Source organism: Ammodytes marinus, assembly GCF_949987685.1.
Source record: "Ammodytes marinus genome assembly, chromosome: 3".
NCBI lineage: Eukaryota > Metazoa > Chordata > Actinopteri > Uranoscopiformes > Ammodytidae > Ammodytes > Ammodytes marinus.
Genome location: NC_137232.1, coordinates 14,338,933 through 14,356,836, shown reverse-complemented (window position 1 = coordinate 14,356,836; position 17,904 = coordinate 14,338,933). Strand labels below are relative to the sequence as shown.

Sequence of the window (17,904 nt, the reverse complement as noted above, 5' to 3'; positions counted from 1 at the left end):
ACACACACACACACACACACACACACACACACACACACACACACACACACACGTCATAAAGTTAGTGAAGGAATGTAACATGACACTCAAACATTTAGGCTGTGATTTGTAACTTTGTCTGCCCCACACATCACTATATGATCAACGCTCTTCATTTCAATTTAAAGCAGATGGCATTCTGCTCATCCTTAGATCAAGGCCTTATTTGGTTTGGTATGTGCATTCTATAGTCTGAACATCTATACATGAACGCTCACCATCAACAATACTAAGGAACCGCTTAAAGGTGGAGTCAGCGATTCTAGAGAAAGCTTGTCATCAAAATCAGTGTATATCTCATCATGATCCGCTACCTGTTCGTAATGTGTGTGGCCTGAAAAAACATGTGTGTTTATACGCAGCCTCGGCTCTGTAAACGGGGATGTTGCTTGTTTGCATACCAGATTACAAAGACTATAGGCTGTGTATGAACACTGGATTTTTTTGTCAGCACACACACAGTACAGACAGGTAGGAGACCTTTAATAAACATTGTCACATATTTTTTTAAATTTCCAAACAGACACACAATCATATTTTTCTGGCACAACATTGTTAAGTTGCTTCTGAATATATTTTCTCAGAGCAGTGAAACATGTTGCAGTTTCTCCAGCAGGGGGCAACCTTTCTACACAATACAGTCGTTCACTGCAGAGATATTTTAATATTCTGTAGACAGCACTGAGCTTTCAGCCAGTATGAATCATTGTTAGCTTGGTACGAATACAAATAAATATTTACTCATACCACTGGGTGTGGTCGTGTGTGTGTGTGTGTGTATTAAGGTAACAACAATATAAGTATGTTGTTTTAAGCGTTAAGCACTGGTAATCAAGAACTGTTAATCACGTAAGTTCCTAACAGACTGCCGCAAAACAATGAAAATAAAAGAATAATAGAAAAAAATATTAAAATATATATATCACGATCAATCTACATTTTGATTTTGGCCTTAAAACTCTTAAATGTGGGGCACCCTTAGCTCAGTTGGTAGGGCGTCCCCCCCATGGGCCTCGGCCAGCAGCGGACCCGGGTTCGATTCCAGCCCGCGGTCGCTCTGTGCATGTCACTCCCCTCTCTGCCCCATTTCACCTCTGTCTCTACACTATCAATAAAGCATAAAAATGCCCCAAAAATATCTTTAAAAAAAAAGAACTCTTAAGTGTGTTGAATTCTGGCACAAATATACCGTAATGAGTGTCAACAGCGTTTATCCAAGTACATTTATATAAGATTTGGTAAAAAAAAAAATAGGTAAGTTCAACCTTGAAGTGAGCGTGTGTGTGTGCGTGTGTGTGAATGTGTGTGTGTAGGGGTTTATTTGTTCGTTACCTAATGTGGAAGTTCTGCACGTTGACATTCTTGTAGGGAGCGGTCTTCCTCTGGCACCACAAAAGAAGACCCTCCTTCGCCGAGGTTTCTGCCATTAAGAAAACACAAGGAGAAGAGAGTAGTGACTTAGTAACATTAGTGGGAGAGAGGGGAAGAAATTAATCCTGCGTTCCAAATCGCAAACGCTTTCTTTTTTCTATTTCACATTCTACAGCTGATCATAAAAATAATCTAGTTAGGATGCAGTATGCTACAATTGGGACGTTATTTTACTTATTTATTTCATCATAACATTGTGCCTTGATCTTGCTTCTTTGCTTTTATATCCGTCGCATCGCTGGTTGTTTTTATATGGAGGCTCCGTCGATGTGACGTCACTTCCGGTGCACACTGGATTGTGGGTCAGAATCGCCTAAATTGGATGCTGATTTTAACACTAAAAATCACGACCAGATGTAGTAGGACATCCGGGTATTTTTAAGCATGCTAAATGTGACGTATTGGGACATCCTAAATCTTTTTTCTACCATACTAAACAGCAGAAATGAGTGGGATTTGAAAGCAGAGTAGGTCTGAGTCTAAACGGAGCGTAGAAATACATCTTCTTGACAGTATACCAAACACTAAATTGTTTAATTCCATTAGCTGAGCACAAGCAGAGAGATACACACTTCAGGAGTGTTTATGAGTTCCCCTAAATATAAAGTTGTGTGTGTGTGTGTGTGTGTGTGTGTGTGTTTGTGTGTGTCTCTAAAAAAAACACAAGTTGTTTACAGCAGACTTAACAAACATAAGAAACAAATATCAGTCAGAGATATGTCTCCCACTCCTCCTGATAGAGGCCCACACCCAGTTAATTCAACACACACACACACTTTTAATTAGTCACCACAGCTCTTACTGAGGAAGTCCACATCTATCAAGCTAATTAAATGCTTGTGCATAATGTTTAATGTGACCGTTTGCCAAAGAAATGAATGAGGATTTGTTTCCATTTTTATTTTTTTTTAATTCATACAATGAACATTAAGAACTTGTTGTGGACATTTTCTGACATTAAAAAAGTAACTGACAAACTAGTCAATGATTTAAAGTATTGCTAGGAGAAAAACAATATTTTATTGTATAATCAAGCAAAAATAACAAGTATAACTGTGTTCCTTGTAGTGAGTAGTTTTGAGCTATTGTAAGTCTTTAGTCTTTACTGAGCATCATGTCGGCCAGACCTCTCTATTCTTGGCTGTACCCCTGGGGGGTGGGTGGGGGGGGGGGGGGGGTTGTCTGTCTGTCTGTCTGTCTGTGTGTGTGCGCCTGTGTGTGTGCCTATCTCTGTGTCTATGTCTGGCTGTGTGTGTGTCCGTGTGACCAGCCTCGTTAATTTCACTCTATTTTCCAAGATGAATCCTCTCTTACACATCTGTACGTTAATACCGAAGCTTCCTACAGCTAAATAGCCCCTTGTCTGGAGGGAGGGGTGGAATGCTTATTGCACATTTGGCCATACAAAAATATAACCTCGCCAGGGTTAATTAGTGTGTGTTGGTGAGTGCACACTAATTAACCCTGAACACCTGGATGGTAGTAGAGCTGCCACAGTGCCCTTTAGCAAGGCACTTCCCCACCAGAATGCTTCTATAAGAGTCAAACCCCTGCATCTAGTCCTTGCTTCTATAGCGCGCGCGTGTGTGTGTGTCGTACCTTCTACAGAAATGTCCTGGATGGCGAAGCGCAGGATGATGGTCCAGATCATTCCCAGGGTCATCTTAGCGTTTCCATCAACGATTTCTACACAGGAGAGAAAAAGACAAATTTTAATTTAGCCTTGTGACAAATAAAGCAACTTAAAGCTGGGGTATATGATTTCTGATTGGTCAAAGTTAACATGAGCTGACACTTTGACCAATCAGAGTGAGGCTCCGATTCCCTGTTCTTATTGGCTGTTGGGACTGTCCAATCATTTTGGCACGACTTTGTTGGTGTAGAGCGTGTCAGGGAGGGACCATATGGGAGGGACCAAAGAGAACAAGTGGAGCGGTTGAGGTATTTGAATTCGAATCTCTATCCCAACTGCTATTTTCTCCCCAAATCCTCCAACCCAGCTTTAACTTAAAGGTGCACTATGTAACTTTGGGTGTGTCAGAGAAGTGAAACATTTTCTAAAGATATACTCTCACAACTGAAATGTGATCCCTGGAACACTGTTTGAAGTTAGAAAGCCTTCTGAAAAGTTTATGTTTCACTGTTGTTGTTTACAGCAGCAGGGCCCACAGTTTGGTTTACAAACATATTCTAGTCTTGCGTTTGGTTCCAGGTTCCTCAAAATAATTTAATTTTGATTCATGATGATAGAATTATTCAATACTAAGAATTACATGTAGAGAAAGTATGTTCAGTTAACAAACTGCCGGCTCTGCAAATGTAAACAAATCCCCATCCCCTGAAACTGCACAGTGCACCTTTAAAAAAAAAGAAGCCATCTCAATCCATTACTTTTCTTCTTTCATCTAGATTGACTCTGGGCTATACATGTGGTTATATAACAAATTATCATTCTTGTTTATCACTAGGCCTTTTGTTTCTACAATCTTCCATCTGCTCTTTTAATTAATAATGCCAGTAAACCCACACACCATCGCACTGAAGGCCCCGCGGTCGGCAGCCTCCTCGCTATCTTACTGTGATAGCCTAACAATCATTTCTTTCATTATGTCCATTCCCTCTCGCCACGCTACATTTAAAATACAGTTAGCTGTTGTTTGTAAGGCACTTTAAGCTGTTTATTCTATTGAACAAGAGACACATAGTAAGAATTCAAAAGGGCAAGTTATAGCCTTCAGTCAATAACTTAAGGTGATAGTCATACACTGCAGGCACTGGTCAATTTTGAGATTTTTGTCTATTTTGCTTCCATAACATGTCTTCTCTCATACTCGAAGGTAAAGGTCCAAAATGTACATTTAGATGTTTATTTGGTCTGTTTGCGTCTGTATATTTCTCCTATACAACCACCTTTAATGACGATTATCTCAACATTAGTTTTTTTCAAAACTCTGAACCAAAAATCTCACCTTCTAAAGCACTTACATCAACTAAACTTTCCATAATCATTCTCAGCACTATTGTGAATGTCAGCATGCAAACACACACACACACACACACACACACACACACGCACACGCACACGCACACGCACACGCACACGCACACGCACACGCACACGCACACACACACGCACACGCACACACGCACACACGCACACACACAGTACAGCGAGTACTGAACTATGACATATTAGTGAGAGGCATGTAGTGTGGGTCAGATTCCATTCATAGTTCAAACAAAAGCCTTTTAAGCTTTCACTGCTCACTCTCACTGCTGTCTGTCACCTGGGAAACCGTAGCAACATGACTGACATTCTATCACACATTCCATCATGACTCTTTGCTTTTCAATTCTGCTTCATTTTATTTTTAATTTTTTAAAGTCAGTGATTCTGGAGAATGGACTATCTCCTCATGATCCGCTCCCTGTACATACTGTGTGTTTGCTGAAAAGAAATCTAGTGTTAATACTCAGCCTAGGCTTTGTAAATGGCCATGTTGCTAGCTACGGTGCCCCCCGCCCTGTTTACCTACCAGTTTACAGAGCCTAGGCAATGTATTAACACCAGATTTTTTCCAGCTCACACACAGCACAAACAGGTAGCAGATCGTGAGGAGATATTCACTGATTGACAACAAGCGTTCTCCAGAATCACTGACTACATCTTTAAATTGGGCTAAAAGGGCTGAATGTGTGTCATATTTGAAAGCACTGCTAGATCACCTTCAAGCTGTCTCCAGGCCTGCGTCCCCACCATGTGCTTTACGTTATAACAGAAAGCTTCCAGAGTGGAGAGACTAAAGAGAGTCAGTGAGTTTCTCTGTCTGTTATCTGGTCGCCTCCGTCACTCAATCTTTCCCTCTTCTGTGTGTCAGCGATTTCTCCCTGGCAGTTTCCAGTAAATGACCTTTAGTGGGCCAGAAAGAGAGAGAGAGAGAGTGTGTGTGTGTGTGTGTGTGTGTGTGTGTGTGTGTGTGTGTGTACAGCATGTGTGTGTGTGTGTCTGTGGCAGAGCGCGTGCAAGATTGCAATATTTTTGGTTTTGAATGGCCTTCAGTCTCAACACTGTCATGCTGAAGGAATGTCACATTGGTCCCGAGTAGGAGAAAGGTCATCGCCCTCTGTCTATTGCACACACACACATAGCTACGTAATTGTAATACATTTTAGTTTTTTTAACATTTCAAACTACTAAGAGGCTTGCTTTACTGATTTTACTGTTCACTGTAATGTATGAGTGAGTGAGTGAGAAAGAGTGCGTGTGTGCGTGCGTGCGTGAAAGAGTGTGTGTGTACTTACCCTCTGCTCCAATAGACACCAGTTTGACGCCCTTGCTGGCGATGAAGTCCAGAGCTTTATTCACATTGTTGATCTTGTGGACCCTCATCTTGCCTCGCTCGGGTTTGGCTAACCGTTCACCTGCACACACGAGAGAGAGAGAGAGAGAGAGAGAGAGAGAGAGAGAGAGAGAGAGAGAGAGAGAGAGAGAGAGAGAGAGAGAGAGAGAGAGAGAGAGAGACACACACACACACAGTTAGTTCTGCGGTGACAGGACGTTTTTTTTCCGCGGGCTCAGCACAACGACACGGTTAGAGTTACAGCCACATTTCCCAAGTCCCCAATTTCATTATGACATGGACGGCACTTCAAGTTATTATCTAACGTCGTCACCACTTGGGACAGTTCGCTGCTAAGACCTACAATGAACCATAAGAACCCTCCAAACCCCTAGCTGTCAATCACACATCAGGGTGGACCCGCTAGAAGATGATTAGTGTTTTTCTAAAAGCTTGTGATGGTAGGTTGAGGTTGGGCCGACCACACCCCGGAGCGGACAGAGATGTTGTGCATATTTTAAACATCTGAAAAATTTTTTCACTTTGATTGACAGCAAAGAGACACGCTTTGAAAATCAGGCAATGTTTAGAGACGTGTGTGTGTATGTGTGTGTGTGTGTGTGTGTGTGTGTGTGTGTGTGTGTGTGTGTGTGTAGAAATATTAAATGAACTACGTTATTGGTTGAGAAACTTTATCATGTCATTGCCAAGTTTCTACATTATCGACATTTATTAAGCAACATAAAAAAATGGGAAAATAATTTAATTTTTGGTTGCAAGTGAGTGAGTGAGAGATTGTTTAATGTGCACGTCTGCATGTGTGTGCGTGTGTGTTTGTACCAGTGCGTGTGTGTGTGTATGTGTGTGTGTGTGTGTGTGTGTGTGTAGTTACCTGAGATAGTCTCCAGCAGCAGCATGAGTTTGAGTCCATCTCTGAAGTCTTCCTCGATGTTTTCGATCTGCGTTCCAGACTTCCTCAGGTGGGAGTTACACCAGGCCGTGAACGTCTGGGAGAGAAACACACAAATACAAGCGGTAAGTTAAAGGTGTAGTGTGTAATTTTGGGTGTGTCAGAGAAGTGAACATTTTTTAAGGTATATTCTCAAAAAACTTTCCTATGGAGGGAAATGTGATCCCTAGAACACTGTTTGAAGCTAGAAAGCTTCCTGAAAAGTTACTGTTTCACTGTTGTTGTTTACAGCAGCAGGGCCCACAGTTTGTCTTGCTCAAGGACACAATGGTAGAGATGGTGGACACTGTAGATGTAAAAGCAGCCTCCACTAGTTTTACTACTAACACCCTCCTGTCCGGTGCCGGGGATCCAACCAGAGACCTCATGGTTACTCTTTCCTCCAGGACATCCTACCAATATTCTGAGCCTGGGCGACAGTTTGTTTTTTCAAGCTTTTAGGACAATAAACAAGATTGAAACTTTGAATTGAGGATAAAAGAGAATGATATTGAATGGCTGGGAAGGGAGTTGCTTTGATAAGACAGGAAGAAGTTAGAGAAACTGGCACTGCACGGATGTTACAACACAATATACGAAAAACTAAGAAAAGAGAATTCCTAGTGGTTTCAAAGAATATTTTCAACTATACGGTATGTCACACAGTCACTGGCAGTTAAGGCAAGACAGACATGGTGGGTGAATAGGGTACAATTTTTTAGTACAAAATGTATAATATATCTGACAATTAACATATGAACAAATCCTTCTGATATAACATTAAGAATAGTGCTGAGAATGCTTATGGAAAGTGTTGCTGTAAGTGCTTTAGAAGTTGAGATTTTTGGTCCAGAGTATTGAAAAAATAACTAATTTTGAGATTTTGGGGGCGGGACTCGATAAGCCTTAGGCTTCTTCCGTCACCCTTCGGACAACACAAATTAAGATGTATGATGTGAAAGAGATAATTGTGTATTGTGTGAAATTGTCCGAAAGAATAATAATAAATAAATAAATAATGTCCGTTAAAGATGGTTGTTTACGCAAACAGACAAGGTTTAGTAAAATAAATACCTTAATGTAGATTTTGGGACTTTGATTTATACTAGTATGAAAGAAGACATGATATGGAAGCAAAATAGACAGAAAATCTCAAAATTGACCAGTGCTTGAAAAAAACTGATATTTTTTGCAAAAACACTTGAGGTCATACAGTAAACACAAGCTTTCTAAGTTGAAGGCAAACTTTATTTTAGTTTTTTTCTGGACACATTGGTCCCACATGTTTAAGGAAAACACGACTGACCCTTAAAACCTGATGAGTAGATCCAATTCACCATCTGAATAACCGTCTCACAACCACACCACAATCTAACCCAACAGCACATGTGAAACCTTGTAATTAAAAGATGAGAATGGTGCACCCAATCACACACGCACGCACACACATTCACAAACACACAGGCGCGCGCACAGACAAGGAGAGAGAGACACACACACACATGCGCGCAAACACGCACACAAAGAGAGAAACACAGTCTCACACACACACACACACACACACACAGTGACACACATCAATGGCTGGTGGGAATCCATGTTTTTTTTGCTTCTGGTTTGGCCTACATTCATCACAAATGTGTTTCAAATTAGTTTTATGATGAAGAAAAAGCTGGTGGCACTGGTGGTGGACTGAGGCACGGGAGCTTTGTCACGCCACTCTACAGACATCTGAAGTTATGGATCATCATCAGTCAATGTGTCAGAAGGCACACACACACACACACACACACACACACACACACACACACACACACACGCACACACGCACACAACTGATTTGTAACAGAATCTACGGGGGAATAAAATACCTTTTGAAGGTTTGGTCGTTTCACTGACATCAAAGGAGTTTAACACAATATTTTGTCAATAAATATAAAAAAGTATCAGGAAACCGATCAACGTCAATCCAGTTATCATTCAAATAATAATCATTATTGACACAAAACTCCCTTTCAAGTATTTGACACAAATTAGAGTTAATATGTGACACTCCTCTGTTGATGTGACCCAGTCCAGCAGTGTGTGTGTGTGTGTGTGTAAACATTATGACAGGCTGCCCCTCTCCCCACTAACACAATGCATTCATTCAGCCCCATGGAGAATAGCTCCCTGCACACCCATGTACTAGAACAGTGACACACACACACACACACACACACACACACACACACACACACACACACACACACACACACACACACACACACACACACACACACACACACACACACACACACACACACACACACACACACACACACACACACACACACACACACACACACACACACACACACACACACACACACACACACACACACACACACACACACACACACACACACACACACACACACACACACACACACAGGAAGTTGAACTGCAATGACAGGAAGTTAGCAGCTTAACTAAGAACAGAACACACACATATGGTGAAGCTCCATCCATCACTAATGGCGCTTTTCCACCGCATGGTATCAGCTCAACTCGACTCAACTCAACTCGCAGTATCGCCTCGCTCTAGGTTCCAAGCGAGCTGAGCCGATGCTAAAAGGTGACGTCGGCAGACGGCCAGCCACTGATTGGCCAGAGACTAATGTCTGGCCAATCAGTGGCCGGCTGTCTGCCGACGCTTCTGATTGGCCAGAGACTACCGGCTTCATTCTGTTGTTTATTCTCCCCAACTCTCCGGCACTTTTGAGTGTATTTACGCCGCGTGCAGCCTTCTCTGGCTCTCTTTCATTTGATTTGCATCACAGATCCGAATTTTTTTTCCATATATTCGCTAAGCTCACCCAGTGTTGGTTGTTGGGGAAGTTACTTTTAACATACGAGAGGAGACAGGGAGTGGGGCCATAGACAGGGAGTGGATGGGAGAAGAGTTTGTGTATCATATGGATACGATCATTTGATTATTTAATTCTACATTTCTTAATCTCGTACGTGTGTTGTACTCCATGTCTTTCATGGACTTTGAGTCTCTTCAATAAAGCAATACATTTATATAGACATCCACATTAAAAATTGAAAACTAGATAATGTTTTGATAGTTTTGATGTATATGCACAATTTTTTTTAAAGTGGTATAGGCCTAGGTTTCCCTATTTTCAGCTAGAAACACACTACTAAAGTTACACATTTTTAAGAGAGTGGACCGAATGCGTCTGCATGTGCCACAGTAGGGAGTGGTGGTGACAAGAGGAGAGAGAGGAGCGGAAAAAAACACAATCACCAACAGGTCGAGACCTGCAGAGAGAGAGAGAGCCTGGGGACTGTATGCTCCTATAACACAACACACTACACATGCGTTAAAGCTGGGGTGGAGAATTTGGGGAGAAAATAGCAGTTGGGATAGAGATTCAAATCCAAATACCTCAACCGCTCCACTTGTTCTCTTTGGTCCCTCCCCTATGGTCCCTCCCTGACACGCTCTACACCAACAAAGTCGTCCCAAAGTGAATGGAGAGTCCCAACAGCCAATAAGAACCGAGAATCGGAGCCTCGCTCTGATTGGTCAAAGTGTACAGCTCATGTTAACTTTGACCAATCAGAAATCCCATACCCCAGCTATAAGTGTAAACTTCTTCCCACTCCTTTTCGAACATGTTGCTACATTTATCAAGTGTTTGTCATTCATGGATCTAATTATGCTTTCTATTCTGTGTGACATCATTATTTTCTGTATGATCATTTCTGTTTTCTTTTACATGTTCGAAATAAAATTTAAATCAAATCAAATCACAACACAGCTGATACTATTCCACTGTTACCACCCTTCAGCCTCTATCAATAGCCTGAACCAACCCTGTACGCTGCTGTCCATCAAGTTACTAAATCATATTCATAGTTTTTTTCAAAATAATCAAATAAAATTAATCTAAAAATTCATTATTGTTAGATTTTACAATGGGAGCGGATGGGACGGAATATTCAGCTCCACAATTACAGTTGAGAACAAGTGATTAAAATAAACGAAAACAACCACTTTTCAACTCGCTCTCACGTGCACAAATTTAACTCCACATGAATGATTTTTACACCCAAACGGAGGATATGTTCAGCCGGTCGCTTACATGTGACTACAGACCTACACACTGGGAGCAGGGAGCTGTTAAACACGTTGATGGAGCAAAGTCAACAGTGCTTTTGCAACCTATGACATCAACTAGGCATATACCTTTGCCTTCACCTGATATCATGTGATATCAGTCTCAGGCATGTTGGTTCACATGCACTTTGTTCCCTGCCAGCTTATACACGGCGCAATGATTTGAAATATTTCCTTTATGATAAACTTGGTTGATTTAACTTTTTAAAAAATGTGAGTGTGTGTGTGTGTGAGAGTGAAAGAGAGAAAGTGAGTGTGTGTTTTGTGTGTGTGTTTGTGTGTCTGTTCAGTGTGTGTGTGTGTGTGTGTGCGCGTCTCTCTCTGTGTGTGTGTGTGTATCAGCGTGTGTGTGTGTGTGTGTGTGTGTCTGTCTCTCTCTCTCTCTCTCTCTCTCTCTCTCTGTATCAGTGTGTGTGTGTGTGTGTGACTCTCTCTCTCTGTATCAGTGTGTGTCTACGTGCGTGTGTCAGCGTGTGTATCAGCGTGTGTGTGTGTGTGTGTGTGTGTGTCTCTTTCTCTCTGTATCAGCATGTTTGTGTGTCTCTGTGTGTGTATCAGATGTTTTCCTTAAGGAGGATTTGGGCCCTAAAGCCTCGTACACAGATAACCAGCTCAAGTCAACGCTGCTCTGATCCGTTGCTATCGGTTACATCATCACTGCTGTAACCACGGTGAAGAACATCCGCTCAACAGTTTATCATGTTGATGGTTTTTAAAATCTCTTTTTAACGGCAAAATTCAAACACACGTTCATAAAACTTTGAACCTTAATACAAGGCTGTAATAGGATTAAACTACAAACTGCTTTTGGCCGAAAACTCCAAAAATGGTCAGCAAATCATGGGGTACAATCCTGTGGTCTAAACTAGGCTTTAGCTGCCCGATACTCTAACTAATTAATATATCTTCTATATCTAATGTATCTGTCAACTCACCCTGAGATTTCTCAATTTTTTTTTATCCCGATAAAGGGTTTTTTACTGGGAGTTTTTTCTCAGCCGAGCTAAGGGTCTAAGGCAGGGGTGTCTTACTGTATGGAATGTAAAGCCCACTGAGGCAAATGTCTATTTGTGATATTGGGCTTTACAAATAAAACTGATTTGATACCTTTCAAACTGAACATCGTCAAAAGCATTTGCCTTATATGGCGCTCATGTATTGGTTGTTTAAGGGCAGGGGGACGTCAGGGTGATGGAATATTTGTTGTTTATGTCTTGGTGAAAAGTGAGAATGTGTCTGGAAGCTGTTAGGTTCCTCCAACATGTCTCCACCGTGGCAGATTAGATATACTGTCCCCACCACCAAGAGACCAAGGGTTTACTGGGGTCAGCTGTTTGATCTCAGCACACACACACACAGAGACACACACAGAGACACACAGACACACACAAATAGCCCTTTGAAGGAGTGAGGACCAGGATAAATGTCCTCACTTTCCATAAATTCTCAGTCCTCAGTTAGATGGTTAAAAACTGAAACTGGTCCTCACAAAGATACATGCACACACACGAGCCATCGCTGTGCCCCTAACAATCCTTCAACTCTAACCTCGAACTGCAAGGTTCAGGGGTCAAGGTGCAGATAGATATCATCCAGCTCAAACAAACATGACTCTCTGTGTGTGTGTGTGTGTGTGTGTGTGTGTGTGTGTGTTCCTCCTCTACACATGTGGGCACTTGTTCGCTGCCAGCGAACAGTGTGTGAGAGAGTGGGCGGCAAATATTGTAATGTGTTGAATAAATGCACCCCATACAAAAACACATGACATAATATGCCCGTGAGAGAATGGTAAAACGCACACACACACAAATTTGTATAGCTCACTTAAAGTATCATTTTCAAATTCGATATAATTTTTTAGTTTTATGGAAAATCTATTTAGTCATTTGTCAACGCAGTCTTTCTATTCTTTCTAAGAGGCTGTTAAGTTTGTTTTATTTGCTTTCTGTGTATTTTATATTCCACTTCTTTTTTATTTTTGTTTGTGTCACAAAGGAACAACGTTGCAAAATAATTTGCTCTGGGATGATTAAATTCTATCTAATCTCATTTCTTATCTTAAACTAGAAGGTGTAACATTATTTCTTCTTCCGACTAAGTCAGACAAGCACATTCTTGCCCAAGGAGTGGTGTGTGTGTGCATGTGTGTGTGTGTGTGTAAACGTGTGTGTGTGCGTGTGCGTGCGTGTGTGTAATAATAAATGACATAACCACCTACACAAACTCTATAGCTCCATTTGAAAACTATTTCAATCTTACATACGCTTTAATTATTCCCACACCCAATTTCTCAAAGGCTGTGCAACTTTCTGACTAATACACAGACACCTGCATATTGTATGTCTCACACACACACACACACACACACACACACACACACACACACACACACACACACAGTATAAGGGTGTGTCATACCTGGGAAGAATGCGCCAGGTTGAACACTGTTATTGCTCAACTGCCTACACAGTCTCTCTGCATGACGTCAGTGGTGTGTGTGTGTGTGTGTGTGTGTGTGTGTGTGTGTGTGTGTGTGTGTGTGTGTATGTATTCTCTCTCGATGATATAACTGACAGAAACTCTACACTAACGCTGACTATTGCATTTGATTCATTTCTTCTCATATTTCGTTCTACAATATCTTTTGTGTCGAGCAGCGAAGCACATGTCATGAACTGAATGAACTGTTGCATAAAGTCGCATAAGGTCAAAAAGGTATCACACCTTATGACACCCATCTTATCTCATTTAAAGGGTATTTAACACACACACACACACACACACACACACACACACGTATTTATCTATGATTCATGTATTCACAGTTACTTTCTCAGCACATCTCAAGGTCTGCCCGCACACACACGCCACCCATTTATAGGATACAGTAGAACACACACGTTTGTACTGCTATACTTGTGTGGACATTCATTGACATTATGCATTCCCTAGCCCCTTACCCTAACCATCAACACTAAATGCCTAACCCCAACCCTTACACTAACCCTAACATAATCCTAATTCATACCTGAACCTTAAAACCTAGTGTTAACCCTCAAACAGCCCTTTAAAGTCCTGTCCTAAAGTGAGAACCAGACAATTTCCTCACTCTAAGGTCTAAAACTGAAATCGATTCTCACAAAAATTGTTGTTCAAGTACACACACACACACACACACACACACACACACACACACACACACACACACACACACACACACACACACACTAAAGATATGCAAATAATCTGGATGCAATTAACCGTTTGATATCTCACAGCTGAGAGATCCGATGACGTGATGAAGCGTGCTGCTGAAACCAAACCAAACGTCTTTAGTCATTTCTGTGTCAGAACTTCAAAGAGCCGTTGGCACCTTCTGAGAGAGAGTGGTTTGAATTAATAATGCAACCAACACACTGTGTGTCTGCTGCAAGGCTTAATGTTTGGATTCAGCATCAAACACTGTTCTAGACAGTCAAGGATCTACTGAAAAACATTAACATAATAAAAAAAAGGCAAAATAGTGGACAAATGGCTGGTAACATGCCCTTGAGCAAGACATTAATTATATCATAACTAAAAATTAAAAAGGTTTGAATGTAGGCCAACTGGAATTAATGTATTTGACCTGCTTTGAACAGTTACAACTTCTAAACACATTTGTAGCACTTTTAAACGACTAAATAATGTATAACGTCTGCTATATCACGAAGCTATGGTCTCAATGTTGCATTTTCTTTCATAGTTAAAATAATAAAATTAAAAATACCGAAGCGGTAGTGTCAGTCCAATGTCTGATGAGTAGTATATTAATAGTAATACTGCCGTTTGTTTCTGTCTGTCTGTCTGTCTGTCTGTCTGTCTGTCTGTCTGTCTGTCTGTATATACAGCCCTGTTGTTTGAATTTAAGAAACACAGGCAGGACACAGTTTAGGGAATGAAAGAGTAAATGTGAAACAGTTTTAGAGTTATTGCTTTCAGCCGCTAGTTAAAGCAGTTATATGTGGACCTGCTGACGTCCAGCTAGTACACACACACACACACTCTCTCTCATACGCACACAGACTGACACGCACACACTCTGAGAGAGACACACACACACACAGACACACACTCTGAGAGAGACACACACACACACACACACACACACACACACACACACACACACACACACACACACACACTAGCCTGGACTAAACTGAGCCAAAACCATGCTGGCCCTGTGAATAAGGCACAGCAGTAAGTCTGGTCTGGCCTCACACAACAAGGGCTCCTATTCTTAGAGGCGATTGTGTGTGTGTGTGTGTGTGTGTGTGGCTCTGCTGAGCGTTGTCTCACACTTGCTGCTTCAAAGGTTCTCATAACAGGTGGGTCTTTATGCCTCAGTTTAAATGCTTATTCCCACGACTACACTGATACACACAAACAATATCAAGCTATGGGAATTACAAGAGTAATGTAGTTCCGCATTTTCCCACATCTACGCGCACACTACAGACACGTATACACTATTGACAAACAGCATCTTCCGCACGCGCCATTTCAGAAATAAACATTATGACAATTCTGCTGACACACACACACACAGTGTCATATTCCTGCCCTGTGTTGATGTAGAGCAGGTCAGCAGTTCTACAGTTGCAGGCTGAGGATCCAGTTACACTACTGTTGTATGAAAGGGTCAGCATGCAACCAGAGTGAGTGTGTGTGTGTGAACTAACCTTGAGTTAAGGCAAAACAGAATTTTTTAAAGCACTTGTCAATTTTGAGATTTTTGTCTATTGTGCTTCCATTACATATACTTTCATACTAGAATAAATCCCTGGTTCCCGCATGTTTACAGTTAAGGCGTGTGGCTACAACAACGCCTTGACTACAATGCAAGATGTTCATGTCCAATATACGAGCAGAGTGTTGTTAATCAGGAATAAAGAGAAAGACGAAGCAGCAGTGGTTAGCTCTGGGCTCATTATCCACTCAAGTCTGGACAGGTGATTATTAACAAACACACACAGAGAGAGAGACACAAGGACACACACACACAGAGAGAGAGACACAAGGACACACAGAGAGAGAGAGAGAGAGAGAGAGAGAGAGAGAGAGAGAGAGAGAGAGAGAGAGAGAGAGAGAGAGAGAGAGAGAGAGAGAGAGAGAGAGAGAGAGAGAGAGAGAGAGAGAGAGAGAGAGAGAGAGAGAGACGGAGCCTCCCTTGTACTTCATGTGCTGACAGGTAATAAGTAAAACAGCATGATGTGGACATCAGTAGAGTGTGTGTGTGTGTGCGTCTCTTGGCCTAATGCCCCTTAGATATGCCATTATGTGAGTCAGTAGCTTAACACAGACAGTTTTCAACAAGCTTTGTCGACTGCGAAACTGAGGCTACGTTCAAATCCCCACACTTCCCTGCTATATCCTTTGCTAGAAAAATTATTTACGGATGTCCCAATACTTGTGGTCAGATGCAGCATGCAGAAAAATACCCGAATGTCTAGCCTACTAGATCCAGTCGTAATATTATGTGTGCAAACCAGCATTTTTTTAAAGATATTTTTTTTGGCATTTTTTTATGTTTTTATTGATAGTGTAGAGACAGAGTTGAAATGGGGCAGAGAGGGGAGTGACATGCAGAGAACGACCGCGGGCTGGAATCGAACCCGGGTCCACTGCTGGCCGAGGCCCATGGGGGGGACGCCCTACCAACTGAGCTAAGGGCGCCCCCTAAACCAGCAACTTTGGTGTAGATTCTGACCCACAATCCACTGCAGCAGAAGTGACATCACATCGAATGAGCCTCCGAATGAAAACAACAAGCGATGAGACGGATATACAAGCAAGAGGCAAGATCAAGGCGCGATGTTATGATGAAATACATAAGTAAAAGTATGTCCCAATTGTAGCATACTGCTTGCTAAATAGATGCCTTTTATAGTCAGCTGTAGTATGTAGAATTGCATTTACAAAAAATATATATATATATTAAAAAAAGTATGCAATTTGGATAGCAGGGTATGTTTGAAAAATTTGGTGGGAACTACGAAAGTGCTCCAAGGCAGGATTCAACTGACAAGATAAACTGTGGTGAAACTATGTTAGGTCAACAGTAGGCTACAGGAGTTGTTCTAAAAGTATCTTGCCCCGGGGTAGGGAGGGTAACAAGGGAACACAGATGGCCAACGTGGGATAAGAAGTTCAAAAATACAACAAAAAAGAAGCTATTTGGTAAAGATGAAATACGGTTGCTCAGGGGCAACCCAGCACTAAATGATGGATGTAAAATGACAGAACGACCAGGGAACATTTAGATGATATTATATGTTGTTTAGCAGTTTTATAGGCGGTTAGAAATACTGTGCAATCGAACCAACAACCTGTAAGTTACTCCATGAGAGGAAGGAGTGTGGAAGCAAACAGAAGACTGATTACATGACTGTGGCATTTTTGTATTCCCCTGAGAGAATGAACACACACACACACACACACACACGTTTGTACAGCTATACTTGTGAGGACACTCATGGACATAGTGCATTCCCTAGCCCCTTACCCTAACTATCAAATCTAAATGTCTGACCCCAACCCTTACACTAACCCTAACATAATCCTAATTAATACCTGAACCTTAAAACCTAGTGTTAACCCTCAAACAACTCCTTTAAAGGCCTGTCCCAAAGTTAGAACCGGCCAAAATGTCCTCACTTTCCAAAAAAAACTCTCAAATGTTCTCACAACAATTGTGTGGTTTGCTTCCGTTTTATAAGAAAAGATGAATTTAAAAATGTTGAGAGAAGAGAGAGAGGAGAGGAAGTGAGGGAGGAAGAGGAGAGAGGGAGGGAGAGGAGAGAGCAAGAGTAGAGAGGGAGGGAAGAGGGCAAACTGTGGGGAGGGCTGACGGTTATTTGTTCATTTATTTATGTCCTCTTCCTGTCTTTGTTGCTCAAAGAGTCCGGACAGGGGTCGGATTGCACCGCCCGCTG

The 17,904-nt window shown here is 41.7% G+C and overlaps 1 protein-coding gene across 1 annotated transcript in view; it reads right to left on the bottom strand.

Annotated features, from left to right (window-relative positions):
• Positions 1 to 17,904, bottom strand: part of LOC307271398 (alpha-actinin-4-like) — an 80,408-nt gene that overhangs the window by 21,298 nt on the left and 41,206 nt on the right. Inside the window, exons 2-5 of the mRNA XM_080053835.1 lie at positions 6,703 to 6,817; positions 5,773 to 5,892; positions 3,070 to 3,156; positions 1,372 to 1,459 (exon numbers count right to left, since the gene is read on the bottom strand). Of these exons, the coding sequence (XP_079909961.1) occupies positions 1,372 to 1,459; positions 3,070 to 3,156; positions 5,773 to 5,892; positions 6,703 to 6,817 (410 nt within the window). The remainder of the gene's footprint in view (positions 1 to 1,371; positions 1,460 to 3,069; positions 3,157 to 5,772; positions 5,893 to 6,702; positions 6,818 to 17,904) is intronic.